Raw genomic sequence first — 27,179 nt, 5'->3', positions numbered from 1 at the left:
AGCACTGCTCCCCTCTGCCCTCGCCCGGGCCTGCTGGGAGCTGCAGGGCCTGCTGGGAGCTGCAGGCCCCGCAGGAACTACCACTCCCAGGATGCTGTGCGGCAGCACCGGGCGCCGCCATGACAGTGCTGTGTGCAGTGCTGTGCAGGGCTGGGCCTGTGGGCTCAGGGCACTGGGTGCTCCTTCCCTGAGCCTGCCAGGAGGTAAGGCACCGTGAGGGTGGTTTGGGGGAGACCAAAAGACGTAGAGAGGTCGTAGGTGGGACATGGAGGTGAGATAGATGGGGCATGAACTGGATCTAGAGAGAGGGGTGAGAAGGCAAGGTGGATATCCGACAGGTGGGGACAGGGGCCTGTACAGGTCAAGGGCCAAGTCCAGCTCTGCAAGCACAGCAACATGTCGGGGACGCCGGGCTGCGGCTGGGGATGGAGCAGAGCAAGATGGAGAAAGGGGGGAACATTCAGGGAGCGAAGAAATCTCCAAGTGGGGCTTTCTCCATAGCTCAGCCTGCAGCGCAGCCACACGACCTAGGCAGGCCTCAGACTCTGCTCCTGCTGCTGGGTGCTGCAGGGTGCAGCCTGGCTCAGTCCTCTCTGCACCTGGGGACTGATGGCTGTGTCTGGGATGGCAGTGAGCCTCCTCCACTCCAGGCTGAGCCACTCAGCTCTCCCAGAATTCCCGTCCATCCCCCTTTCTCATCCCTCCATTCCCACGCAGAACTGACTGAGGAGGGGAGGGATGGGTCCAATGGTGGTGGCAGATCTGGGACACTGCCCTTTCTGCTGCCCTTTCACATTGCCCTGAAGGTGGGCCCGGGGGCCTGGGGAGGTGGGCTTTGTAACTGAAGGAACGGCCGCAGGCAGGCAGAAATATGGCAAAGACATGTAATCATTGAACATAGCAAACAGTCAAGAAATGACAGTATTCCCAACCATTTCCCACCCTAACAATCCTTTATGATCCCACCCCCTCAAAATCCCACCCCCAGTCGACTTCCCTCCATCTGCCAAAAACCTCCCAGCCCCCTGTTGTAATCCAAGAAGAATGGCAGCAGCCATGGATCAAGAGAAGGACTTGACAGAGCAGCAGCTGTGGAGCAGGATAAAGAGCAAACCGTGTTGGCGGTGGATGCGACAGGCAGTGCCAGCAGGGCGTCCCCTGCTTCAAAGTGCACCTTTCCTCTCTCACCCACCACACATTCTCTCCTGCATTCAGGGTCTGAGGGATTTCTTCCAGTTGTACTCCATATCCGCATGGCCAGTGCGTGATACAGAGCCCAAGTGGAACACCTGCTTGGAAAATGAAATCAACTCTCCCATTCAGTTCTATGAGCGTGCGCCTTCCTCTCAAGTGATGCGTGGTCATATTTGAAAAATCCAAATTAGTTGGATATAAGAGAGGTAATAGCATCATAACCGAGCATTACTAATACATTCAATGATTATTGCCGCAGATTCCAGCACCATTGGTCACATCAGACCCCAATGGATTCACATCCAATCTATTAAATTAGTAGAAGCACACGATAACCTGGATAATGCCTAATAACTCTGGTTCCTGAGACAGTAGTTGGCGAACCTGAAGGCAAAAGGTCAGCCCGCTAGGACAAACAGCCAGACAGCAGTATGGTTAAATATGGCTGCGTCCATCGACTGCCCGAAAAGCCATGCTTTTATAGCAGACAGACGAGGGCGTTTAAAACCATACACACCAATTGGAGGAAAGCTACTGCAATAACAACCCCTGGTCAAAGACCCCCCTTGAAAGCCGCGAGCTACTCATTCTTTTCCTAGAGGTGTCCTTGGTTCTCATGCTGTTTCTCCCTCCACAGCTGCTGCTCTGTGAAGCCCTTCTCTTGATGCATGGCTGCTGCTCTGTAAAATTCTTCTGGTATTACAACGGCCCCCCAGGTTCCCACCCCACCAGTAGCAGAGTACAGCCATTTCATTGCCCACCCCAAAAAGGTCCCACCGCCAATTCCCACAAATTCCCACCCCAAACTCCCGCCCCCCAACCACTCCCCCACCCCAAAAATTCCCCACCCCCAATTCCCACCCACCAGCCACCCCCAATTCCCACCCTAATATTGGCCACCCCAAGAATTCTCACCCCTTCCCCCCCCAACCATTTCCCACCCCCCACCCAGCATTTCCCAGCCCGGAGCTTTGACAGTGCAACGCTTTGTCGGTCCATCAGCTTCAGAGCCCCGCAGTGCCCCAGTCCAAGATGCCATTTTGCGGACAGCCCAGTTTGGGAGGGGTAGGGCTGGGGCTGGTGATGGTGCCCCTGGAATACTGCCGCTGCTCTCTGGGTGTGGTGGGGGCCAGCCAGGAGCCCAGGGCTACAGGGAAGCGCCTTGGTCGGCTACAGCCACGTCTCCTGCTCCACCAAGTGGGCCGGTTTCCTGGTCCGCTCCTGCTGGAGCCGCTGTTGGGGTGTGATGGGCACCGAGTCCTCCTGCCGGCCGCCGTGCTGACACAGGCAGCTCCGCCTGGCGCCGGTGGTTGTGGCCTGGAACGTGCTGGCAGCGCGGTGGCTTCCTGGTTGTGGCGGGGACACTGGCTGCCAGTGTGCTGCTTGTGCCCGCTGCTCTGGCCTCTTGTGGTGGTGCAGGTGGGTGCTGGGCACTTGGCCGGCTGGCTGCTGTCCCTGTGCTGCTTGTCTGCCATTTGGCAGGAGATGCAGCCGGGTGGCAGTCAAAGGCGGCTGAGCAGCACCCGGGGCTGCCTCCGCCGTGCCTCCTCCATCAGGTGTGCAGTGCTGGGCGACGGAGGTGCGGGGGCAGCCAGGGGGGTGGGCAGTGCCAGGCGGGTGAGAAGCACTCGGGGCTGCCTTCGCCGTGCCTCCTCCATGAGCTGTCCAGTTTGCATCAGAGGAGGCACGGGGTGCTTGGCCGGCTGGCTGCTGTCCCCGTGCTGCTTGTCCTTGTCTGCCAGCTGGCAGGAGATGCACCCGGGTGGCAGTGCCAGGCGTCTGAGATGCACCCGGGGCTGCCTCCGCCGCGCCTCTTCCATCAGATGTGCGGTGTGGGGCGACGGAGGTGCGGGGGCAGCCAGGGGGGTTGACTCAGGCAGCTCAGGCGATGCTGGCTGCCGCCAGAGCGGGTTTGCGAGGAGCCCTGATTCAGGATCGGGCTCTTTGCTGAGCTCCCTGCTGACCCCCAGGGAGTCAGGGTGCTCTGTGTTGTTCTTATTCTCTTTGGTCCCCTCTCTTGTGACTGCAGGCAGGCCCTGGTTGTCGCTTCTGAAAAAGCAAGAGCATCCCCCAGAGCAGAAGGATGATGGCAGCCTTCCCACACCTGCTGGGTGCAGACAGCCACCCGTCAATCACCTCTGTAAGCCACAAACTCACCAAGAATCCAGGAGAGGAAACTGTCCATTTCCATGTCGTCCTCACATCTGTTGCTGTTGGGTGTCTCTTCTGGAAAAGGATGGAAGAAAATCCCCAGTGGGGCAGTGCCAGCTTTCCCACTCGGCCACTCAGTGCAGACACCCCCCCAGCAGCTCTGCTGCCCCCAGACTCACCCTGGCTGATCCACGTCAGCAGCTGGTCAAAGTCTGCGCTGTCGTCTTGAATGGCCGTCTCAGATGTGACTTCTGGGGAAGGAAGAAAATTCATTGCCCAGTGGGGCAATGCTGGCAGCTCTCCCACAGCTGGGAGCACTGGGTGCCACCAAGCCTGGCCAGCTCTGCTGCCAACAAACTCACCGTGGTCGATCCATGCCAGCAGATGATCCATGTCTGCTGTGTCCTGCAGGGTGCCTGTGCTTGTTGTCCCTGCTGGAAAAGCCAGAAGATCCCCAGTGGGGCAATGCCGGCAGCTTTCCCACAGCCAGCCGCTGTATAGCCTCTGAACTCACCGCCTGATTGCGGCGTGGCAGCGCTGCAGGTGAGCAGAGCCGTGTCAGGATGGGGGCAGCCATGGGTGGGCGCTGGGTGCCCCTGGTCCTCCATGAGCAGCACGGCGTCTTGCAAGGGCTCCATGGGCGGCTCCCAGCTGGCGGGCAGGGTGCAGGGCACGGGGAGCACGTGCTGCTGCAGTGCCGGTACCTGCAAAAGAAGTGGCGGGGGGCCGGGGCGGCTGGGGGCCTGCGGCAGGCAGGTGCCTGCGGGCTGCAGGGGCTCTGCATGGGGCACGGCCCCAGGCCACAGCCCCATGGGCTGCTGGGGCAGCAGCGTCCCTGCCAGCAGGGGATGTCCCCAGCAGTGAGCAGGGGCAGCAGGGGGAGCCATCGGTGGGTGCAGCCCCCCAGGCAGCAGCTGCAGCAGCGGTGAGTGCAGCCCCGCAGTTGGGGGCAGCCCCCCAGGTGGGAGCTGCTGTGCTGCCTGTCCCCAGACACCTGGTACCCCAGGCCAGACAGAGGCCTGAGGCACCAGGTGGGTGGCACTGGGGACAGGGAGGGGTTGGGGTGGTACCGGCATCGGTCCGCGGATGGTGGGCTGCATCCAGGCGGGGTCCGGTGGCGGCACAGTGGCTTCAATGAAAGTGGCGTCAGGCGTCAGAGGCACCGTCAGCACTCCTCGAGGGATTCTCTCTGTGGGGAAAGGCCATAAGGGGCACTGGGCTGAGATCTGGGCTGCTGGGCTGCTGGGCTGAGATGTGGCTCACAAGGGTGGCATGTGGGGCTTCAGCTGGGATCTGGGGCTTCAGCTGGGGCCAGCTGAAGCACGGGAGCAGGGGGAGCCTGCTGCCTTACCTGCCATGACAGCTGGAGAGTGGCAGTTAGGGGAGCCCCTCCCCCAAGGGGGCTTCTGTGACCGTTGGGCTCAGCCCCTTTCCCCCAGGCTTGCCATGGTTCCATTTGTCAGACCCAAACATCCTTCCCGTCCCATCTCTAACCTGAGAGCGTGAACCTTTTCTCCTGGCTTCCAACGTATCTTGGGGCAGAACACACAGCACTGTCTTTGCTGCTCTTCCCTCTTGGCTGCTTCCCTTTCCTCATCCACCATCCAACCTTCAGCTCTTCTCCCTGACTCTTCTCCTCTCCTCTTCAGCTCTTCTGCTCTTTTTCTTTCCTTGGATGCTCACTTCTCTTGTGCACGTCTACTCCTCTTCTGCTTTTCTTTCTTACCTGCATCCTCTCCCGTTCTTCTCATCTGCTCTTCCCACTTCACTGCATCCTCTTTGCACCTCTCATTCTCTACTGTTCTTCTCTTCCGACCACTATCTGCGCTTCTGCTCCAGTGAGCTTTTCCTTCTCTGCTCTTCTGCCCTCTCTTCCTTTCTGCTCTTTATCTCTTCTGCACTTCTCACTGACCGCTGTCCTCTCTTCTCGTCTTCCGTCCTTCTGCCATACAGCCATTCACTCTTCTCCTCTTCAGCTCCTCTCCACTTGTGCCTTTCTGCCTTTCCTCTATCCGCTCATCTCCCTTTCTGCTCTTCTCCTCGTCTGCACGTCTTCCTTACCTTCACCTTCTCCTTTTTCTTCTGCTCTTCTCCTCTTCTGCTCATCTCCTCTTCCCGTTGTTTTGCTGCCTTGCCTGCCTCCGCTCCTTTCCTGTGTTGCCCCTTTTGTCCGCTGCTCTTCTTTCTTACCTGCATCCTTTCTCATTCCTCTCTTCTGCTCTTCTTTAGTTCTGTCTTACCTGTATCCGCTCTTCCCATCTGCTGCTCTTCTCCTGCTCTGCTCAGCGTCCAATGCCTGCACCGCAGCTCTATATCAGAATTACTTTTGGGGTGGAGAAAGATACTCATATATTTGTGTGTGATTTTATATGATTGAATGGGAAAAGGAACTAGTTAAAGACATCTGTATTGAAGGACATGTTCTCAACATGACCAGTACTTCTCTAAGAACCAAAATGATGGAAAATATGAGCTAAGCTTTTAGTGTTTGCTTGAAGTTCTTCTGGAGTGAGACAGTCAAGTCTGCAGCTCACAAAAGGTTGTCATAGCTCTTGGCACACTGTACCTCATCCTAAATCCGGCTTGCTATCTACTGCGACTGAAACTTTTGAAGTGGAATGGAGATTGCTGCAGGATGGGGAATAAAAATCTGCTGGTCTTGCTGCTGCCAGTATATATGTACAGACTTTAGACTGCTGGGATATAGTGATTGCTGTCCTGTTTATCTGACTTGTGAAGTTTTACATCCTAAATATATTTTGCTGATCATTTCATTCACGTTAGTGAACAGTATAAATTAACATTCTGTGCACTAGAAGATTATGTTATGTGGGGTAAGTTTTCTCCATTCAGAAAGAGATGATAATTTTCACGTTGCTGCAACAGTTAAGTTTTGGCATAGAGGTTAAGGGCTCTGTAGAGCGAAAATCTCAAGCAGATACCATACCTGGTGTTCTCAAGTGACTGTACATTTTTATTTTCTAAGTTTGGTCATGACCCTAATACAGAGTTCACTACTGGAAATGAAGACACACATGTCTCATAACAGGAAAAATCAAACAAATAAACAACAACAAAATAACCCCACAGCAACAAGAACAAAACCATTAAGCTTACAAGATTCTTTTTAATGGAAATGAAGTAACAGGTTGGAGAAATCTGTTTGTTCGTCCTGTATCAGGAACAGCAGGGGGCAAATAGAAGTAGTTCCTACTTCCAGCAGCTCAACTGCAGCAGGAAAAGCTGGGAATGCAGAAGGAGTGAGAAGATCCAAACAACAGCACAGCATTTTAATATGAGTTTTTCCTGGTGAGTGTTGAGCATTTCTGAACATTGTTCTTAATGTGTTATTAAGTTAAAAGATCATAAAATCACAGAACAGTTTGGGTTGGAAGGAACCTTAGAGATCATCTTATTTCAACGCACCCTGCTGTGGACAAGGACACCCCCCACTATACCAGGTTGCTCAAAGCACTATCCAGCCTGGCCTTGAACATTTCCAGAGAGGGTGCGTCCACAACTTCTGTGAATTCCCATAGGACCCTTATTAATAATCTTTGATTGTGTGTGAGTGTGTGCAGGGATGGGTGGTAAATGCGTGTGCACGCATGTGCATGGAGTGCAAGGATGGGGTTGCACACATTCATATGAGCGGAGGGGTGTGCAAAGGGGTGGCGTTGCACGTGCATCAGTGTGTAAGCAAGGAAGAGGTGGCACAATTGTGTGTTGGTGGTACGTGTGTGTGTGTGTGTGTGTGTGTGTGCAGGCAGGGAGTGCAGGAATGGTGGTGCATGTATGCATGCAGCTGGGGAGCGCGAGGATGAGTTTTTGAGTTAGAATAGTTCTAACCTGGTCTGGGGCTGTGACTACCAATTGCCTTCCAAAGGTCAATTTTCTGCTCTCTTCTACCCGAAGGGCGGTTGCTGCTACGGCTTGGATGTACTCTGGCCACCCTCGTGATACTGGATCTATCAATTTAGATAGGTATGCCACTGGTTGACGCTTATGTCCCCATTCCTGGGTTAGCACTCCCAGGGCTGCCCCTCGATCTACAGTAACAAAAAGCTGGAAGGGCTTCAAGGCAGGAAGAGCTAGGACTGGGGCTGTAATTTGGCCTTGTTTTAATTCTTTTCTTAGTTCCTTCTCTTCAGTAGTCCACTGAAGCATGTTGGGTTCTTCATCTAATAACTTAAGGTATCAGCCCTTGATATTCTGAGCATATGCCTCTATCCAGAGTCTGCAATATCCTACTACCCCCAGGAATTTTCTCAGTTTCCTCTTTGTTCTGGGCATGGGTAGCTCGATAACTCCCTGAATCCTCCCTGGGGTTATTTTATACATTCCCTCAGAGACCAGCTGTCCCAAAGACTTGGCTTCTCTTTCCACGGACTGTGGCTTATTCTTTGATACTCTCAGTCCTTGTTTCCCCAGGAAGTTTAGCAGTTCATTTGTGGCTCTTTTAACTCCCACCTTCTCTGAACCTGACAACACGAGGTCACCTACATCTTGTAGGAGTAATGCTCCCTCTGGTGGCCGAAAATGTTCTAATATTTGTTCCAAGGTTTGCCCGAACCAATTGGGTGACTCTGTGAACCCCTGGGCTAGAACTGTCCACCAATACTGTTGTTTCCGCCCACGCTCAGGATCTTCCCACTCAAAGGCAAATATGTCTCTGCTTTCAGATCCAATGGACAAGACCAAAAGGGCATCCTTTAAATCTATAACACTGAACCGCCTGTTCCCATTTGGGATTTTGTTCATCAAGGTATATGGGTTTGGAGCCACTATATTTTGTACTATGTCATTAATTTTTCTCAAATCTTGCACTAATCAGTAGGAACCATCGGTTTTTTTTAACTGGCAAAATGGGGGTATTGAAAGGTGACAGACATGTTCCAGCAACCCATCCCTTAGTAATCACTGTATTACAGGTTTAAGACCAATACGTCCCTCAAATGGATGTGGATATTGTCTCTGTCTTATGACTTCATATTTTGCTTGCATTTTTATTTTCAAAGGGGTTATTTTTAATCCCCCTCTATTTCCTTCTTTGACCCAAACCACAGGGTCTATCCCTCTCTCATCTGCCTCAGTTAATACATTTATTGATACAGTAATTCCATCTTGACACGTTGTTGTTTGTATTCCTGGTTTCATCATGAGATGTCTCCCCAGCAAGTTAGTCCCTGCATCAGGTACATAGAATAATTGTCCTGTGATTGCTTTAAACCCCAGTTTCAACTCGATACTTTCATCCCATTTCCCTCTACCCCATTTATCTTTAAGGTCTCATTTCTTAATTTGAGTCCTGACTCCTTATGGGCCAGCGATGAACAAGCTGGCCCTGTGAAAACACAACTTTTTCCCCTTCAGGTCCCACTTTTATATTTACCAGGGGCTCCTGGTGGGACCACAGTTTTGAAAGCCCCGGACCCCCCTATTCTGAATTCAAAGCAGCTGGTAACTTTTCCTCTCTCTTCCGTTCTGGGCAGTTTTTCTTTATGTGTCCTGGCTGACCACACCAGAAGCATTTCCCTACACTTGGCTGCAACTGGGGCCTCACCTTCTCCCTGCCTCCCTCCAGGGCACAACCTTCCTCCAATTTTCTTTTCCCTATTACCACTCTTTGTTTCACCACCTGTTCTGCCATGGAAACCATTAACTTTGCCTTTTGTTTTTCCTTCTCATCTCCCCTTCTAACGTACACGCTCTGAGCCTCTCGTAAGATCTCCTCCAGAGACCTCTTACTCCATCCTTCTGTCTTCTGAAGCCTCTTTTGCACATCTGGCTGCGCCTTGGTTACAGAGTTAACTTTTAGAAGCCCTTGGGCTACAGGATCCTCAGGATTCATTCCCGAGTATTTTCTCATTTTATCTCTAAGCCTTTCCAGAAAATCACTGGGGGGTTCTTCCCTGTCCTGCTGAATCCCAAATGCCTTGGTAAGATTCGGGGACTTGGGTACTGACTGCCTCCCTAATCCCAGCCATTATTATGTCTCACCGATATTTTGCCGATGTTGTGCATTATTACTATCCCAGCTGGGGTCTTCCACTGGCTATTTTTGCTCTGCTGGTACCACTCCAGGACGCCCAGGAGGGTTATTCTTTTCCCACTCTTGTGTAGCTGCTCGCCTAATCATGCCTCTTTCTTCTCCAGTAAACAACATATCCATAATAGACATCATTTCCATCCACGAGTACAAATTTGGCCCCAGAAATTGATCTAATTGTTCTGCTACTCTTATAGGATCTTCAGTCGAGGATTTCAATTCCTTTATAAAATGTCTGACTTCTGCAAATGACGCCAGGAAGGAAGCACAGGCAGGAGGCCCAGCACCCTGCAACCTCCATGTGGGGGAGAGCAGCCAAGGATTCCTTTGGGATCTGCAGGCTCATTGTGTGGAGCATTGCGTCAAGAAACATCTGTGTATAGAGATGATGGCAGAGGTACAGAGCTGAGCATCATAGAGAGGCAGAGAGGCTCAGCTCATTTCCCACCATAAGACAGGAACTAGGAGCCACAAAGAAAGTGTGGGCGCATTCTGCTTTCCTCTTCTGTCCCACGCCATCTGCCCCGTCAGAGGGGAGGAACAGCCACGCTTCCACTGAGACGTTCCTCTCACAGCCAGGCACCCCTCAGGTTGGAGCATTGCCGGCTGCTGGATGGGAAAAGCAGCTGCAGAAGTGCGTGTACACAGGAGTGTGCGGAGAAGTGGGGTAGCAAAAGTGTGTGAGTGCAAGTGTGAGTGTGTGCAGGATGGGTGGGAAATGTGTGTGCATGCACGTGCATGGAGTGCAAGGATGGGGTTGTGCACATTGGTATGAGCAGAGGGGTGTGAAAAGGGGTGGGGTTGTACATGTGTGAAGATGCAAAAGTGTTCCTGGATGGTATTTGCATGTGGATGTGCAGAGCGTCTGCAAGCATGTGGATGCACGTGCATAAGCAGTGTGTGAAGGGATGTTCTTTCACGTGTGTGTGTGCAAGGATGGGGCTGAATGTCAGGGTGTGCGCTGCACATTCATGTGTGCAAAAAGGTGCTTGCAGGTGTGCTGTGTTTCTTGCACACTTGTGTGTATGCACATGGCTGTGACCAACGCTGTGCACGTCTTCATGCACAAATGAGCGTGCACGAAGCTGTGGACAGTGCTGGGGTTGCACATGTGGGTGTGCACGGGTGTGTCCATGCACTGCAGAGATTTGTGCACGCATGTGGGAGGGTGTGCAAGGACGAGGTGGTACGTGTGTGTGTGTGTGTGTGTGTGTGTGTGTGTGTGTGCAGGGATGAGGTGGTACGTATGTGTGTGTGTGTGTGTGTGTGTGTGTGTGTGCAGGGATGGGGTGGTACGTGTGTGTGTGTGTGTGTGTGTGTGCAGGGATGGGGTGGTACGTGTGTGTGTGTGTGTGTGTGCGTGTGTGCAGGGATGGGGTGGTACGTGTGTGTGTGTGTGTGTGTGTGTGTGCAGGGATGGGGTGGTACGTGTGTGTGTGTGTGTGTGTGTGTGCAGGGATGGGGTGGTGGCCATTTGCACGAGCACAGAGGTGTGCAAAGCAGTGGGCGATTGCTCCGTTGAAGCAAGAAGCAAGCGTGACAGTGCTCCAGTTGTAAGGAAGTGCATTGCTGGAACAGGGCAGAGCTGAGCCTGCAACTGCAGCCTCCTTTGCACAGCCCAGCTCTCAGAGGGTGAGACAGTTGTGCTTCCTGAGCAGCTCAGGGACATTGTGGACAGAAGCAGCCGAGTCCAAAGTTCCTGGTGTGAAGTGCTCCGAACATCGGGCTCTCTGGGCGAGCTCCCGGCTGACAGCACTGCTCCCCTCTGCCCTCGCCCGGGCCTGCTGGGAGCTGCAGGGCCTGCTGGGAGCTGCAGGCCCCGCAGGAACTACCACTCCCAGGATGCTGTGCGGCAGCACCGGGCGCCGCCATGACAGTGCTGTGTGCAGTGCTGTGCAGGGCTGGGCCTGTGGGCTCAGGGCACCGGGTGCTCCTTCCCTGAGCCTGCCAGGAGGTAAGGCACCGTGAGGGTGGTTTGGGGGAGACCAAAAGACGTAGAGAGGACGTAGGTGGGACATGGAGGTGAGATAGATGGGGCATGAAGTGGATCTAGAGAGAGGGGTGAGAAGGCAAGGTGGATATCCGACAGGTGGGGACAGGGGCCTGTACAGGTCAAGGGTCAAGTCCAGCTCTGCAAGCACAGCAACATGTCGGGGACGCCGGGCTGCGGCTGGGGATGGAGCAGAGCAAGATGGAGAAAGGGGGGAACATTCAGGGAGCGAAGAAATCTCCAAGTGGGGCTTTCTCCATAGCTCAGCCTGCAGCGCAGCCACACGACCTAGGCAGGCCTCAGACTCTGCTCCTGCTGCTGGGTGCTGCAGGGTGCAGCCTGGCTCAGTCCTCTCTGCACCTGGGGACTGATGGCTGTGTCTGGGATGGCAGTGAGCCTCCTCCACTCCAGGCTGAGCCACTCAGCTCTCCCAGAATTCCCGTCCATCCCCCTTTCTCATCCCTCCATTCCCACGCAGAACTGACTGAGGAGGGGAGGGATGGGTCCAATGGTGGTGGCAGATCTGGGACACTGCCCTTTCTGCTGCCCTTTCACATTGCCCTGAAGGTGGGCCCGGGGGCCTGGGGAGGTGGGCTTTGTAACTGAAGGAACGGCCGCAGGCAGGCAGAAATATGGCAAAGACATGTAATCATTGAACGTAGCAAACAGTCAAGAAATGACAGTATTCCCAACCATTTCCCATCCTAACAATCCTTTCTGATCCCACCCCCTCAAACTCCCACCCCCAATCAACTTCCCTCCCTCTGCCAAAAACCTCCCAGCCCCCTGTTGTAATCCAAGAAGAATGGCAGCAGCCATGGATCAAGAGAAGGACTTGACAGAGCAGCAGCTGTGGAGCAGGATAAAGAGCAAACCGTGTTGGTGGTGGATGCGGCAGGCAGTGCCAGCAGGGCATCCCCTGCTTCAAAGTGCACCTTTCCTCTCTCACCCACCACACATTCTCTCCTGCATTCAGGGTCTGAGGGATTTCTTCCAGTTGTACTCCATATCCACGTGGCCAGTGCGTGATACAGAGCCTAAGTGGAACACCTGCTTGGAAAATGAAATCAACTCCCCCATTCAGTTCTATGAGCGTGCGCCTTCCTCTCAAGTGATGCGTGGTCATATTTGAAAAATCCAAATTAGTTGGATATAAGAGAGGTAATAGCATCATAACCGAGCATTACTAATACATTCAATGATTATTGCCGCAGATTCCAGCACCATTTGTAACATCAGACCCCATTGGATTCACATCCAATCTATTAACATAGTAGAAGCACAAGATAAGCTGGATAATGCCTAATAACTCTGGTTCCTGAGACAGTAGTTGGCGAACCTGAAGGCAAAAGGTCAGCCCGCTAGGACAAACAGCCAGACAGCAGTATGGTTAAATATGGCTGCGTCCATCGACTGCCCGAAAAGCCATGCTTTTATAGCAGACAGACGAGGGCATTTAAAAACCACACACACTAATTGAAGGAAAGCTATTGCAATAACAACCCTAAAACCCCCGTTGAAAGCCCCGAGCTACTCATTCTTTTCCTAGAGGTGTCCTTGGTTCTCATGCTGTTTCTCCCTCCACAGCTGCTGCTCTGTGAAGCCCTTCTCTTGATGCATGGCTGCTGCTCTGTAAAATTCTTCTGGTATTACAATGGCCCCCCAGATTCCCACCCCAATAATTCCTTCCTCCAAATTGCAACACTGAATTTCAGAGTGTAACATTATCAGAGTACAATTTCTCCCCCAGAATTGCCACCGCACCAAGTTCCCTCCTCATCTCCCTTTCTGCTCTTCTCGTCTGCGCGTCTTCCTTACTTTCACCCTGTCCTTTTTCTTCTGGTGATGGAGATCTTCAGGCTGGAGGAGCTCTTGTCTTGCTGCAGCCACCCCAGCATCCCTTGCCAGCTGTGCTGTGCCCAAACTCATCCTCGCTGATCCATGCCAGCCGATCATCGATGTCAGCCATGTCCTCCGGGCTGCCTGCGCTTGTTGTCACTGCTGGAACAGCAGTCTGGAAAAGGCAATCTGGAAAAGTAAGTTCTTTGTACTTGAAAACTTCTCAGTTCCTTCTGATCTCGATATACAAAGTAGTTCCAAGTCCCTGTAGCTTTTGTGTTTTCTTTTGCAGAAGGATTCTGTGATTCTGTGTGATTCTGTGATCTTTGAGATCCTTTTCAACCCAGGCCATTCTATGACTGTACAGTTCCATACTGGAACAAATATAAAATGCTAACTATGTAAAACATGGAGTCAAACCTGTGTGATTTGTCCACACCAGGAGGTGATTAGAAAACAATTTGTAAGCTACAAAGCTGCTTGCTGGAAAGGAAGAGAAAATAAAACTACAAGAAACAAGGAAAACCTTTCTTCCTGAAAATAGGAAGAATAATGGACCTGCCATGAAATTTGGGTGAAGCTGCCTGATTTTATGAAGCTATTCACATTATTTTCTTGGTGCCGTGTTTCCCAAATGAGTGGTTTCTGGCTCTGCTGCAGCACCAGTCTGCATGTGAATATCAACTCTACTCTCCATCTGGGAAGATTAAGACTTCACTTCTCCCACCAGCACCACTGAATTACAGTTACTCAGTGATTAAACAAAGGAATCCTTAAAGAAGGGTTTACAGCTGTCGTGTTATCTGAAGTGCTTGGGGCATTCTGATGCTATTAAGCTCTATGTATTAACAAGTTCAAAAAGAAAAGGTAGGCATCTGATTGTTGTGACAGTTTCTAAGTGATTTGGAAAGCTGTACCTCCCAACCACTCCTTCTATTTGATGGAGGTGACAAAGCTCAGTTTAATTTCTGACTGCTGTTTAAATTCTGAAGCTCGAGCTGGTTCCTGGAGCAGAAAAAGCTCGGAAGCTGTCCCTCCTACAAGCAGGCACCTCTGAGCAAAATATGACATCTCAATTTCTGATGGTAAAGTCAGGAGATCTGATACCAGCGTCTAGCTTTCGGCTTCATGCTGTGTTAGTGGGACCTTTGGCATCTAGCACTTAATGATCTTGAAGGTTTCTTCCAACCCAAGCCCTCCCATGATCCTATGATTCTGTGATTTCACTCAGGTTTATTAAGATGAGATGAGTTCTCCTAAATGCACTGTTCTCCATATGATTATATTTGGAGTCTTAAATTATAATTGGGTGACTTAAACCAGACACCAAACTTTCTGATGGCCAAAATTAAATGAAATCAATCCTTTACTGTGTCAGTAGTCTGTAACTAGAGCCCATCAGGTAATTCCCAGCCTCCTGCCTGTATCAGTGGCTGCACACAGTGAAAAAGTCTGATGGGATTTTAACCTCTAAAATGTTCCAAAGCAACCAGAGGGTGAATATATTCACTATGCAAATACCTGCAGGAATAAGCTTGTCATGTATGTCCTCAGGTACCACAGTAGTTAATGGTGGGACTCAGTAGGTCATGCTGAAAGTTGAGTCTGCTGATCTTGAAGGTCTTTTCCAGCCTACATGACCTTCTGCTAATATTTCTGTATTTATTTCTGTTCAGCTCCCAGAAAACCTCCCACCCAGCCCCCAGTTGACCCCGTGGTGAAAAATAAAACAGAAACCTCAGTGATGCTGGCATGGACCCCTCCGAAGATGCACTGCCCCATTCCAATCAATGGCTACATGTGGAACCCAATAAACTAACTGGCTTCACGTGGGTGAGGTGCCACGAGTCTCATGTCCCCGTCCCAGAGTTCACGGTGAGCAATCTGTCTGAAGAGGCTGATGATCAGTTCCGAGTGTCTGCAGTCAATGCGCATGGACAGAGCCCGTCTCTGGAATTCCCAGGGAGCGTGCACCTTGGTAAGCACAAAAACCCCAGTGGAAATGGGTCAGTGTGTGCTGAGCAGCTGTGTTGGTTCCCTAAAGATGCTTCCTTTGACTTTAAGGATAGTAGTGCATTAACACACCAAAGGCTTTCCCTTATTCCTAGTTCTCCTATCTCATATCAACCTCCAGCTACCACTAAAGTGATACAAGTTATGTTTCTGTGACAGGGACATGAATATCCTTATCTTTTGATATCTCATATGTGCAAGATCTGTAACAGATCTTAAGCATAGAAGTGCTTCTTCCAGCACTCATGCAAAGGGAGAAGTAGAAATGTCCCTATGATTTAATCTTCCATCTCTAAATGAGATACCAGACTTGCATCTAAAGAGCATTAAGACATCCATGTTGTTCTTCCTCAGAACCAGTCCTGGTTGTGAAATCCCCCCTAACAACTGGTGAAGCTGTACCTGGAGGGGATGCCATGTTTACTATTGACCTTACAACAACGTGTTGCGGCACTTGGTACCTCAATGGTAAAGTCTTACAGGAAAGCGAGACCTGGATCATCAAGAGAACCCAAACTACTCACAGCCTAATCATAAAGAACGTCCCCAAGAAGGATGATGGAGCAGAAGTGAAATTTGTTGCCAAAAATGTTGATGTCAGCACCAAGATGAGAGTGAGAGGTATTTGCTTTGATCCTTCTCCTTTCCTCTTACAGTCAAGGCATAGTTGCTGTGATCTGATGATTAGAACTGGGGCTGCAGGCATTCACTGACTGTACCAAATACCTGAAATTGCATCCCATGGACTGACGTGAGTCCTGGTAATGACCTAAACATGATAGCACTGAGTGTAGGGTAAGCCAATCTACCCAGCTGCTTGGTATCTGAACCAGATTGCTCCATGCCAGCTGATGAATGTCTGCAGTTCACAGCTACTGGTCAGTGCCTTCAGTCACCAGGTTTACCACTGCATCACCATAGAGCAGTACTTTCAGCTCCAGGTTCAGACAGCCTTTCTGATTGCACTGGAATAGTTTAGAAGTAGGGGAGCAATCATTCCAATAATATCTCTATCAATCAGCTTTGCATGACAAAATAAAACAAATAAAGATTCATTATGGGAGGAGCTGTTTGTCATTGGGTGGAAACCTCCGCAGAAGCATGTTTAGAGCATTCTTAATCAGTAGAAGGAGATGTTTGGTTGATTTTTACTTAGTAAATCCGGCAAGAAGAACAAATTAAATATCTTGAATTGCTCAGCACTGACCCAGTTATGAGTGCAGGAACAGAAGGTGATACTTTTTCAGAGATCTTGCAGCAAACATTGACCACGTTAGCCTGATATCAATTGAAATAACGAGGCCTTTGCTCCTGACAGGTGCTGCAGTGAGATTTACCAATAAGAGCAAAGATGTAGAAAAGATCTCCGCTCGGCTGCGTGAGGAAGCCAAACTGCAGGCTGAGCTTTCAGACACAGGTGCTACTGTGGAGTGGATGAAGGATGGGAAGGAGCTCAAGGCCAGTGAAAAATAGGAACTGCACATTGTGGGGAAGAAACACACCCTGAAAATTCACAGCGTCTCCATGGATGATGCTGCAAGTTATCAGTGCATCTGTGAGGGGGATAAAATGCTCTATCAGCTTTCAGTGAAAGGTATGTGACAGTCTGGGCTGTCCTCTTCCTGCCCAGGGCCAGCAGACTGCATTCACCTGACTCCCCGACAGTCCAGCTGTTGTCAGACAGCATCTGGGGTGTTTTCAGTGGCTGTTTTGACTTGAACTGGCCAATCTGCTTTGTAGAGCCATTTGATTTCTGTGTTCTGTCCTGTGATTCGTCCCTAAGATATAGAGGAAATCAAGGGAAAGATAGGAAAAAGAGCATCCCAGTCTTCCTGTTCTTCTCCCAGGGTGGCCACGAGAGATGATGTCAACAGCTCTTTTTGTAGCAGTGATCCCAAATGTAGAAGAGACCTGTGAAGAGTCACAGGGATGTTTACTTAGCTGTCATTCCATGGTGGGCTTTTTCTTGCACAGATGTAGAGAGAAACTTAACTTTCCCACGCAGGTCTCTGTTTTGCTGCAGGGTGTAGGTCTGATCTCTGAGATCCACACGCTGGGCCTTGATTGCAATAAATGAGAGCCCTTTGTTTGCTCCAGTGGAAGACTTTCCATTTCTGCAGTACCCTCTGCAGATGACACAAATGCAAATGCACCTTCTTCCCAGCAACAATTGCCTTTTTTTTTTTTTTACACTGAGTATGCATGAGGCTCTTCATCATATTCTGCTGGCTTGTCACCCTTGTTGATCCATGGAGAAACAACAAAGCCCTAGTGTATGCACTTTGGCATTGGAGAGCTTACTTAATTGCTTCTTCTCAAAGAACAAACTCCAGAGAGACATGGAGAAAGCTCCAAACAGAACTGAATAATGGGACTAAATTGATGGAGAGCAGAACTTCCTGCCAAGGCTTGTCAGCTAGTCTTAATTTTGCTTTTCTTCTCTCAGTCATGTTAGCATAATATTTCATACTGGCAGGTCTGCCCCCAGAATTAACTGAATTAGCTGATGGACGTTTCCATGTGCTTTGCACTGTAATGTGACTATCAAATGAGTAATCAATGCTGTTATTTTAAAACCTGTGTTGGCAAGCTGTAAGACAAACAACTGCTGTTGGTAGCTTGGTTACTGCAGAATCAGCTTTCGTGTATCTCATAGATAGGGAAGAGACCCTTAAGGGTCAGCTAGTTGGACTGCCTGGCAATGAACAGGGGCACCGCAGCTCCATCAGGTGCTCTGAGCCCTGTCCAGCCTGACTTTGAACATCCTCAGGCTCACCAATCTTATACCCATGCCACACACTCGCAGTATTTCACCATTCAGCATTGCCACTTGTATCTTCTCTTGCTGTAAACCAGAGCTAGCTGGTAAATCATCTGCTGTGCGGGTCAGCTGTGTCTCTCCCATGGGCATCACGTGGCTGCTGGGAGGCTCTGAAGAGCTGCAGCCAGAGGTGTGTCACCCGCTGGGCCTCGTGCCCAAAGGAGCCCACAGGAAAGTGTTGTTGCAGTTTGTCATGCACTGCACTGCCATGAGACTTGACGTGCCAGACATCCTCTGACACGTGACCTCCTGCATCCAGGCAGGACATCTGAGACGTCTCCTTCAGCCTGACATGGCTGCAGTTTCACACTGGTTTTACTAAGGAAGGAGAAGGCACGTGGATGAAACTCTTTTCCTGCTCTTCCTGGCATTAGCTCATAGTACAAGTAAAGCACTGTCAGGTCAAGCCTGGAGGAGTAATGCTTGTCACTGACATGTTCATGTTCAGGGTGGAGCTGGAGGGTAAAATAACACAAGAAATTGTCATTGAAATTCAAGATCTGTGAAATTCAGCTGGCTGCATTCACAGAACCTGGCGTTAAGATCTGTTTTCTGGTTTATATCTTGAGCCTATTTTCCATAACCCAGTCCTCATTTATGAACTGAAGCTCTACTGAAAGCCTTTCGCTGTGTATGCTCATGCTGCAGCGCAGCGCTTGTGACCTTTAACAGCACATTCACATTCCTCTGATCACAGGATCCTTAAGGTTGATTAAGACCCTCTAGTCCGACTGCTCACCCATCACCACCATGATGCTCACCATCAGCTAGCTAAAAACTCAGCAGAGATGATAGATCAAGCACAACACTGGATTTGGGATGGCTAGAGATTCCTAAGATATTGAAGGATTGCTTGCAGGTGGTGTTGGCTCAGGTATTCACCCTGCATCCCACCTCCTGTTCTGTTTGGTTGAGAATCATGCATTCTGCAATTTCACTTTGTAATTCAAAGATCCTGGCTTTATCTGTTGACAAACTGATCTAAAACAAGCCAAGAAGACTCCGTTGGAACTGGTTGATGCAGAACAAAGGCATCCCCAAAGGACAAGTTGCACTGTTTGATGAACATTATTGGATGAGAGCTAAGCTAAGATTTAAAAAGTTCTGGGGCTGTCTCTGAGCATCAGATACAGAGGAAGCCTGCATGATTCCCTGAGAATGGATACCTCCTACTTTGGTGTAGGGTGAAGGGAACACTAGCAGTAACTCCTATCACAAAATGTCACATGGCTCAGACAAAATGCCATCAAGAGGGCTTAATTAGGAGCACCAAATGGTCACAAGATGGTCTTAGGGCAGGGAAGTAATCTATCTATGTGATATTGATTGATGCTGTTAGTTCTTAACAGCTTGACTCTAGAGGGACTGTTCTTCTTTGGTCACCTAGTTTTAAAAGAATAGATGGCTCCTGTCTATTACAATTTTTAAGGCATTATTTGTTCACTGATGCCATAAATGTGCCTGGCATAGCAATTGGCCTTGGTATATTCAGCTCGGCGTCCAGTCGGATCTTGAATATCTCCACAGAAGGAGACTCCACCACCTCCCTGGGCAGCCTGTTCCAGTGCTACGTCACCCTCACCGTAAAGAAGTTCTTCCGCATCTTCGTGCAGAACTTCCAATGCTGAAGTTTCATCCCATTACCCCTAGTCCTGTCCCTACACATTACTGAAAAGAGACCAGCCACGCCACTATGGCACCCACACCTCAGGTATTTATAAACCTGGATCAAATCCCCTCTCAGCCTTCCCTTCTCAAGGCTAAACAGACCCAGCTCGCTAAATCTCTCCTCATAGGGGAAATGCTCCAGGCCCTTCACCATCTTAGTGGCCCTCCGCTGGACTCTTTCCAAGAGATCCCTGTCTTTTTTGTACTGGGGAGCCCAGAACTGGACACAGTACTCCAGAGGAGGCCCCACCGGGGCAGAGTAGAGGAGGAGGATCACCTCCCTCGACCCGCTGGCCATGCTCTTTTTAATACACCCCAGGATGCCATTGGCCTTTTTGGCCACTAGGGCACACTGCTGGCTCATGGTCAATCTGTCGTCCACCAGGACGCCCAGGTCCCACTCAGCAGAGCTCCTGTCCAGCAGCTCTTCCCCCAGCCTGTACTGGTGCATGCAATTATTTCTCCCTAGGTGCAAGACTCTACACTTGCTTTTGTTAAACCTCATCTGGTTTCTTACTGCTCAGCTCTCCAGCCTGTCCAGGTCTCTCTGAATGGCAGCACAGCCTTCAGGCGTGTCAGCCAATCCTCACAACTTCGTGGCATCAGCAAACTTGCTGAGGGTGGTCACTATCCCTTCATCAAGGTAACTGATGAAGATGTTGAACAAGACCGGACCCAGCACAGACCCCTGGGGGACGCCGCTAGTTACAGGCCTCCAGCCAGATTCCGCACCACCAACGACAACCCTCTGCACTCGGCCAGTCAGCCAATTCTCGACCCACTTCACCGTCCACTCATCTATCCCATACTTCCTCAGCTTTGTTATAAGGATGTCAAGGGGGACAGCATCAAAAGCCTTACAGAAATCAAGGTAGACTACATCTACCACTCTCCCCCTGTCCACCCAGCTAGTGACATCTTCATAAAAGGCCTACAGGTTGGTCGAGCACGACCTCCCCTTGGTGAACCCATGCTGAGTACTCCTGATAACCTCCTTTTCTCCCAGTTGTCTGGAGATGGCATCCAGCACAAGCTGTTCCATCACCTTCCCTGGGACAGAGGTGAGGCTGACTGGCCTATAATTACCCGGGTCCTCCTTCTTGCCATTTTGAAGACAGGAGTGACACTGGCCGTCCTCCAGTCTTCAGGCACCTCCCCAGTTCTCCAAGACCTCTGATAGATTACAGAGAGCGGCTCAGCAACGACCTCCAGCAGCTCCCTCAGCACCTGTGGATGCACCCCATCAGGTCCCAAGGATTTATGGACCTTAATGTTTCCTAGGCACTCACAGACCACCTCTTCCCTGACTAAAGGGAAATCTCCCATTCCCCACACTCTCTCATTAACCTCCAGGGCCTGGGATTCCGGAGGGAGAGCCCTTTCACTAAAGACAGAAGCAAAAAAGGCGTTCACTATTTCCACCTCCTCAGCATCCCTCCTCTCCCTGGAAGCACTCAAGGCCAGGCTGGATGTGTTGTGAGCAACCTGGTCTACAGCGAGGTGTCCCTGTCTATAGCAGGTTGGAACGAGGTGATCTTAAGGGTCCCTTCCAACACAAACCATTCTAAGATTCTAGGACAGAAAAACAGGCCAGCTCTCCCACATTGTTTCAGTGTCATTTACTTATTAAACAAGCTCTGGGACAACCCGAGAAGGTATTTGTTCCACGTGCAGCATCACCTGTGATAGAAACCAAGGAAGCCTACAGCAGGCCTCAGGACTCAGCAAGCCTTTTTGGCTCAAAGCAGGGCCAGCTGGAGCAGCTTACCACGAGTGCACCCAGAAGGGCCTCCATGCAGCTGCAGGCTTGCCGCATGTCATTGCATGTCATTGTGATGCAACAGTGGGTGAGCGTGACATAAAGCTGCAGGCTGGAACTCCGGCTGGGGTGGCCTCAGTTCGCTGCTGCTGGAGCGAGAGGTGGTAGCGGAGGGTTGCAGCTCTCAGAGAGTTCCTACCAGGAGCCATGGAGTGCTGTTGCAGTGCTGGATTCCGAAATCCAGATGAATTTCTGAGCAGAGCGGGGAAGAGCGGAAAGGTGAGCGCTGCTACATCAAGAGAGAGCTGAGTGCAGTAGCCTGGGGTATGCAGGGCTGCTCTGGGGCTGTAGATGCTCTCCAGAGGCTGAGGGACACTTCTCCTCATGCTGGTGCTGGAGAAGGCTTGCAGGGAATCGCACCTCTCTGCACATCCCAGCATCGGTTACAGAAGTGGGGAGGGAGCTGCCAAAGGGAGCGGAGGTGGGCTGGAGAGGGGAATGGAGTGTCTGAGTGTCCAAGCGTGTCTTTGTCTTTCTAGCTCCGACCCAGAGGACAGGAAGTTGGAGCAGGAGGTAGCTGGCTGTTGGACCTTCCACTCGGGGTTAAAATCCCTGTGCAGCCCGGCACCAAGCTCCTTTTCGCCAGGAGAAAGCTGGGGGAAAAGGTGAGAGGAGTAAGGAAGCGTCAAAAAGGGCTCTTGTTTCCTGGGGTTGCCGCCATGCCAAGGAGGCCTTGTGTTGGGATGCCAATCCCATGTGTTGGGATGCTGGGGCCAGGCATCCATCAGGCACAGAAATGTGGAGACCGGGTCGTTCCTGGAGGAGGGTGCAACCCTCTGCTCTCCCTCTTGGAGGACTTAGGAAAACCCAGACATGACTGTTTGGGAAAGAGGCAAGAGGCCAGCCTGTGGGTGTGAGCAGCTTGGAAGTGTCTCTGTCTCTTTGCTGCTCTCTCCTTCCCCATTCACACTCTACAACACATCTCTTCCAGCTCCACCAGCCTTCTCCTCAGTTTGACCTGAGAGATCCGTACAGTCGCAATCTGTGCACAGAGTACAACAGCCTGCATGACCCGCATCTGCGGGAGTTCCACAACCGCAAAAACAACCTGCGGAACCTGAAGAAACGGGGCTTGGTCACCGAGGATGGCGACGTAAGTTTGGCTGTTGGGCTGACCAACACGGGTCTCCTCAGGAGGGCTTTCCAGTCTGCCAGGCAGGGGCCTGACACTACAGCCATCTGTCATTGTCTCTTCTGTAGGTTGTCTGCACTCTGAAGGAGTTCAACGAGTACAGGCAGTACCTGACCAGGCTGAAGCTGGAGAAAAAGCAAGCAAAGAGGCGAGAAGAGGTAGGCAAAGCCCAGTATTGGTAGGCACGTGTCAGCAGCATGGCACTGAGGGCACGGGCTTTACTTGATGGATCTGAGGGAGATGGGGAAAGCAGAAAAGGTGAGGGGCGGGCTGGTGGTCTAGGCATTGAGGCATGGAAAGGACAGCTCAGCTCAGAGCTGAGCTAGCACAGCGTGCTGGTGTGAAGGCAGCCTGGAAAGTTGCTTGCTTACAAGCAGAGCACTGTGGCAGCCGTTCTCTTCTGCCCTCATTGCAAGGCTGAAGCAGTGTGCTTGCCCTCTTCTGCGTAAAGCAGCATTACTTAGGGTGGGAAGCACTCTCTAAGACAAGACCAAGCATAAACCCTCTGTTCCCTTCCAGGATGAGCTTCTTCGGGAGATTTCCAATTTGAAGAAATCGATCCACAGACTACAGATGGCCAGGGACAAGTTCCAGCCCGGTCCCGTGGATTACATTGCGGGTTCGAAAATCAGACCCACAATGCTTCATAAACCAGCTGGCCCCTCTCCTTCATGCTATAATCTTCTGTCTGGACAATGCAGAAGGAATGTGGCTTTGATGGAGCGTGGCCTTCAGGGAGACTCATGGAGCACAGGGCGTGCAATGAAGCTGCCTGAGAAGTCACCCAAACCTGCGTTGGGCAGGGAAGGCTCCAAACTCCCCAGAATCATCCAGACTACTTCTGCGTCAACAACAAACTCCAAACTCCCCAGAAGCATTCGTACTGCTTCTGACCCAACAGCAAACTCCAGAGTCCCCAGAATCATCCAGACTACTTCTGCGTCAACAACAAACTCCAAACTCCCCAGAAGCATTCGTACTGCTTCTGACCCAAAAACAAACTCCAGAGTCCCTAGAAGCATCCAGGCCCCAGTGAAGGGAAAAGGAAAAAAAGGGGAAAACAAGTAGAGAGATTGGCCAAAAACCAAAACAGTGGCAACAAATTAGTTTTAATTGGCTTAATTAATTTTAATTTGTTTAATTCGTTTTAATTTGTTTAATTAATTGACCAAAGATGATACCAGAATGCAAGATAACACACTACAGTACAATATATCATAATTAGTATCAGAATTAGAATTAAAACCAATAAAAAAAATTAAAAAAATAACATTACAAAGTGTGTCCGAAAACTGAAGTCCTTATTCTAAAGCCGAGGTGAGACAACCCAGGGAGTTCTCGTGCTGCTGGGATCAAAAAGGAAAGGGGAGATCAAGTGATATACGGATGGCTTTTATCTTTTGCACTGAACATAAAGGGTGACAGAGCAGCAAGCAATCCTCTGGGGGATGTAGTTGTTCTCTGCTGGGGGTACATGCAGTGTTACAGGCTTGGGACAGAATGGCTGGATGACTGTGAAGAGGAAAGGGACCTGGGGCTGTTGGTCAATGCTCTGCTCAACATGAGCCCACAGTGTGCCCAGGTGGCCAAGAAGGCCAAGGGCATCCTGGCCTGTATAAGAAACAGTGTGGCCAGCAGGAGCAGAGAGGTGATCATCCCTCTGTACTCAGCTCTGGTGAGGCCGCATCTCAAGTACTGTGTTCAGTTTTGGGCTCCTCACTACAAGAAGGACATGGAGGATGAGGTCCTCACAGGGGACTTCAACCACCCTGATATCTGTGGGAGGGACAACACAGCATTGCACCAGAAATCAAAGAGGTTTCTGGAATGTGCTGATGATAACTTCCTCTTCCAAGTAGTATGGGAACCTCAAAGATCAGGTTAGGAAAGCTAAAACCCAGGCAGAACTAAATCTAGCTGGGGACAGAAAGGGGAACAGGTATATCAGTGATTAAAAAGAAGGTAAGCGAGGATGTGGGCCCTCTCTGGAAGGCAACTAGAGGCCTGGTCATGAGGAATACAGAGAGAGCTGAGGTGCTCAATGACTTCTTTGCTTCAGGCCTCACTGGCAAGTGCTCTAGGCCCAGAGCCCAAACTGCAGAAAGCAACAGTAAAACTTGGAGAAGGTGGATCTGTAAGTGCTGTAAGTGAAGATGAGGTTCTAGACCATCGAAAGAATCTGAAGCTGCACAAGTCCAAGGGATCCATCCGCAGGTTCTGAGGGAACTGGTGGATGAACTTGCCAAGCCGCTGTGCATCGTATTTGAAAGGTCATGGCAGTCTGGCGAAGTTCCCACTGATCAGAAAAGGGGAAACATAACCCCCCTATTCCGGATCGGGAAAAAAGAAGATCCAGGGAACTACAGGCCAGTCAGTCTCACCTCTGTGCTTGGTAAGATCGCGGGGTAGATCCAACTGAAGGCCCTACTGCACCACACGGAAAAATAAAGACAAGGTGGCTGGTGGTAATCAAAATGGTTTCACCATGGGCAAGTCAGACGTGACAAACTTGGTGGCCCATGTCAACTTCATGAAGTTCAACAAGGACAAGTGCCCTGAGTTGGGGAAATCTCAAGCACAGATAAAGGTTGGGTGGAGAATGGCTTGAGAGCAGCACCGAGGAGAAGGATTTGGGGGTCTCAGATGATTCAGCACGAGGTGGCAGTGTACGCTTGCGGCCTGGAAGGCCAAATATATCCCAGGTTTCATCAAGAGAAGTGTGACCAGCGAGTCGAGGAGGCGACTCTGCCCCTCCGCGCTGCTCCCGTAAGACCCCACATGGAGTACTGCGTCCAGCTCTGGGGACCCCAACACAAGGACACTGTGCTGTTGGAGCAGGTCCAGATGAGGGAAATGGAGATGATCAGAGGGCTGGAGCACCTCCCCTAGAAGGACAGGCTGAGAGAGCTGGGGCTCTTCAGCCTGGAGAAGAGAAGGCTCCAGGGGGACCTTATAGCAACCTCCCAGTATCTGAAGGGAGTGCATAGGAAAGCTTGGGAGGGACTTTTTATAAATGCATGTAGTGACAGGATGAAGGGAAATGGTTTTAAACTGGAAGAGGGTAGATTTAGAATACATACCAGGAAGAACTTTACTGTGAGGGTGGTGAAACACTGGAACAGTCTTCCCAGTGAGGCTGTGGTTGCCTCACAGAATCACAGAATTGCAGGGGTTGGAAGGGACCTCTAGAGATCAATGAGTCCAACACTCCTGGAAAGCAGGCTCCCTACACCACGTCGCACAGCTCGGCGTCCAGTCGGATCTTGAATATCTCCACAGAAGGAGACTCCACCACCTCCCTGGGCAGCCCGTTCCAGTGCTACGTCACCCTCACCGTAAAGAAGTTCTTCCGCATCTTCGTGCAGAACTTCCAATGCTGAAGTTTCATCCCATTACCCCTAGTCCTGTCCCTACACATTACTGAAAAGAGACCAGCCACGCCACTATGGCACCCACACCTCAGGTATTTATAAACCTGGATCAAATCCCCTCTCAGCCTTCCCTTCTCAAGGCTAAACAGACCCAGTTTGCTAAATCTCTCCTCATAGGGGAAATGCTCCAGGCCCTCCACCATCTTAGTGGCCCTCCGCTGGACTCTTTCCAAGAGATCCCTGTCTTTTTTGTACTGGGGAGCGCAGAACTGGACACAGCACTCCAGAGGAGGCCCCACCGGGGCAGAGTAGAGGAGGAGGATCACCTCCCTCGACCCGCTGGCCATGCTCTTTTTAATACACCCCAGGATGCCATTGGCCTTCTTGGCCACAAGGGCACACTGCTGGCTCATGGTCAATCTGTCGTCCACCAGGACGCCCAGGTCCCACTCAGCAGAGCCCCTCTCCAGCAGCTCTTCCCCCAGCCTGTACTGGTGCATGCAATTATTTCTCCCTAGGTGCAAGACTCTACACTTGCTTTTGTTAAACCTCATCTGGTTTCTTACTGCTCAGCTCTCCAGCCTGTCCAGGTCTCTCTGAATGGCAGCACAGCCTTCAGGCGTGTCAGCCAATCCTCACAACTTCGTGGCATCAGCAAACTTGCTGAGGGTGGTCACTATCCCCTCATCAAGGTCGCTGATGAAGATGTTGAACAAGACCGGACCCAGCACAGACCCCTGGGGGACGCCGCTAGTTACAGGCCTCCAGCCAGATTCCGCACCACCAACGACAACCCTCTGCACTCGGCCAGTCAGCCAATTCTCGACCCACTTCACCGTCCACTCATCTATCCCATACTTCCTCAGCTTTGTTATAAGGATGTCAAGGGGGACAGCATCAAAAGCCTTACAGAAATCAAGGTAGACTACATCTACCACTCTCCCCCTGTCCACCCAGCTAGTGACATCTTCATAAAAGGCCTACAGGTTGGTCGAGCATGACCTCCCCTTGGTGAACCCATGCTGAATACTCCTGATAACCTCCTTTTCTCCCAGTTGTCTGGAGATGGCATCCAGCACAAGCTGTTCCATCACCTTCCCTGGGACAGAGGTGAGGCTGACTGGCCTATAAT

General features: G+C 50.9%; 2 protein-coding genes and 1 long non-coding RNA gene across 3 annotated transcripts; 2 read left to right on the top strand and 1 right to left on the bottom strand.

Annotated features, from left to right (window-relative positions):
- Window positions 1–3,244: 3,244 nt before the first annotated feature.
- On the bottom strand, window positions 3,245–5,551 carry LOC146759797 (uncharacterized). Its single transcript, XM_085509878.1, has 6 exons — window positions 5,407–5,551; window positions 4,697–4,708; window positions 3,860–4,534; window positions 3,708–3,779; window positions 3,525–3,596; window positions 3,245–3,420 (listed from the first exon to the last, which is right to left on the bottom strand). The coding sequence occupies exons 1-6, from the start codon at window positions 5,549–5,551 to the stop codon at window positions 3,323–3,325; spliced, it is 1,074 nt and encodes a 357-aa protein (XP_085366004.1). The 3' UTR covers window positions 3,245–3,322.
- A 5,699-nt stretch (window positions 5,552–11,250) lies between these two features.
- Window positions 11,251–15,265, top strand: LOC146759796 (uncharacterized). The gene is made up of 3 exons (XR_014931931.1): window positions 11,251–11,348; window positions 13,236–13,420; window positions 14,900–15,265. It is a non-coding gene; the product is annotated as an uncharacterized LOC146759796 (long non-coding RNA).
- A 5,268-nt stretch (window positions 15,266–20,533) lies between these two features.
- On the top strand, window positions 20,534–22,760 carry LOC146759795 (fibrous sheath-interacting protein 2-like). The gene is made up of 3 exons (XM_085509877.1): window positions 20,534–21,763; window positions 22,024–22,149; window positions 22,476–22,760. Exons 1-3 carry the CDS (start codon window positions 21,692–21,694, stop codon window positions 22,758–22,760), a joined length of 483 nt encoding a protein of 160 aa, XP_085366003.1. The 5' UTR covers window positions 20,534–21,691.
- The last annotated feature ends 4,419 nt before the right edge of the window (window positions 22,761–27,179 follow it).

This window comes from Coturnix japonica, chromosome 9 (assembly GCF_054131305.1).
Source record: "Coturnix japonica strain WE chromosome 9, WE-NBRP24, whole genome shotgun sequence".
Taxonomy (NCBI): Eukaryota; Metazoa; Chordata; class Aves; order Galliformes; family Phasianidae; genus Coturnix; species Coturnix japonica.
Note: the sequence above shows the minus strand (reverse complement) of the source record. Positions and strands in the feature narration are given on the sequence as shown.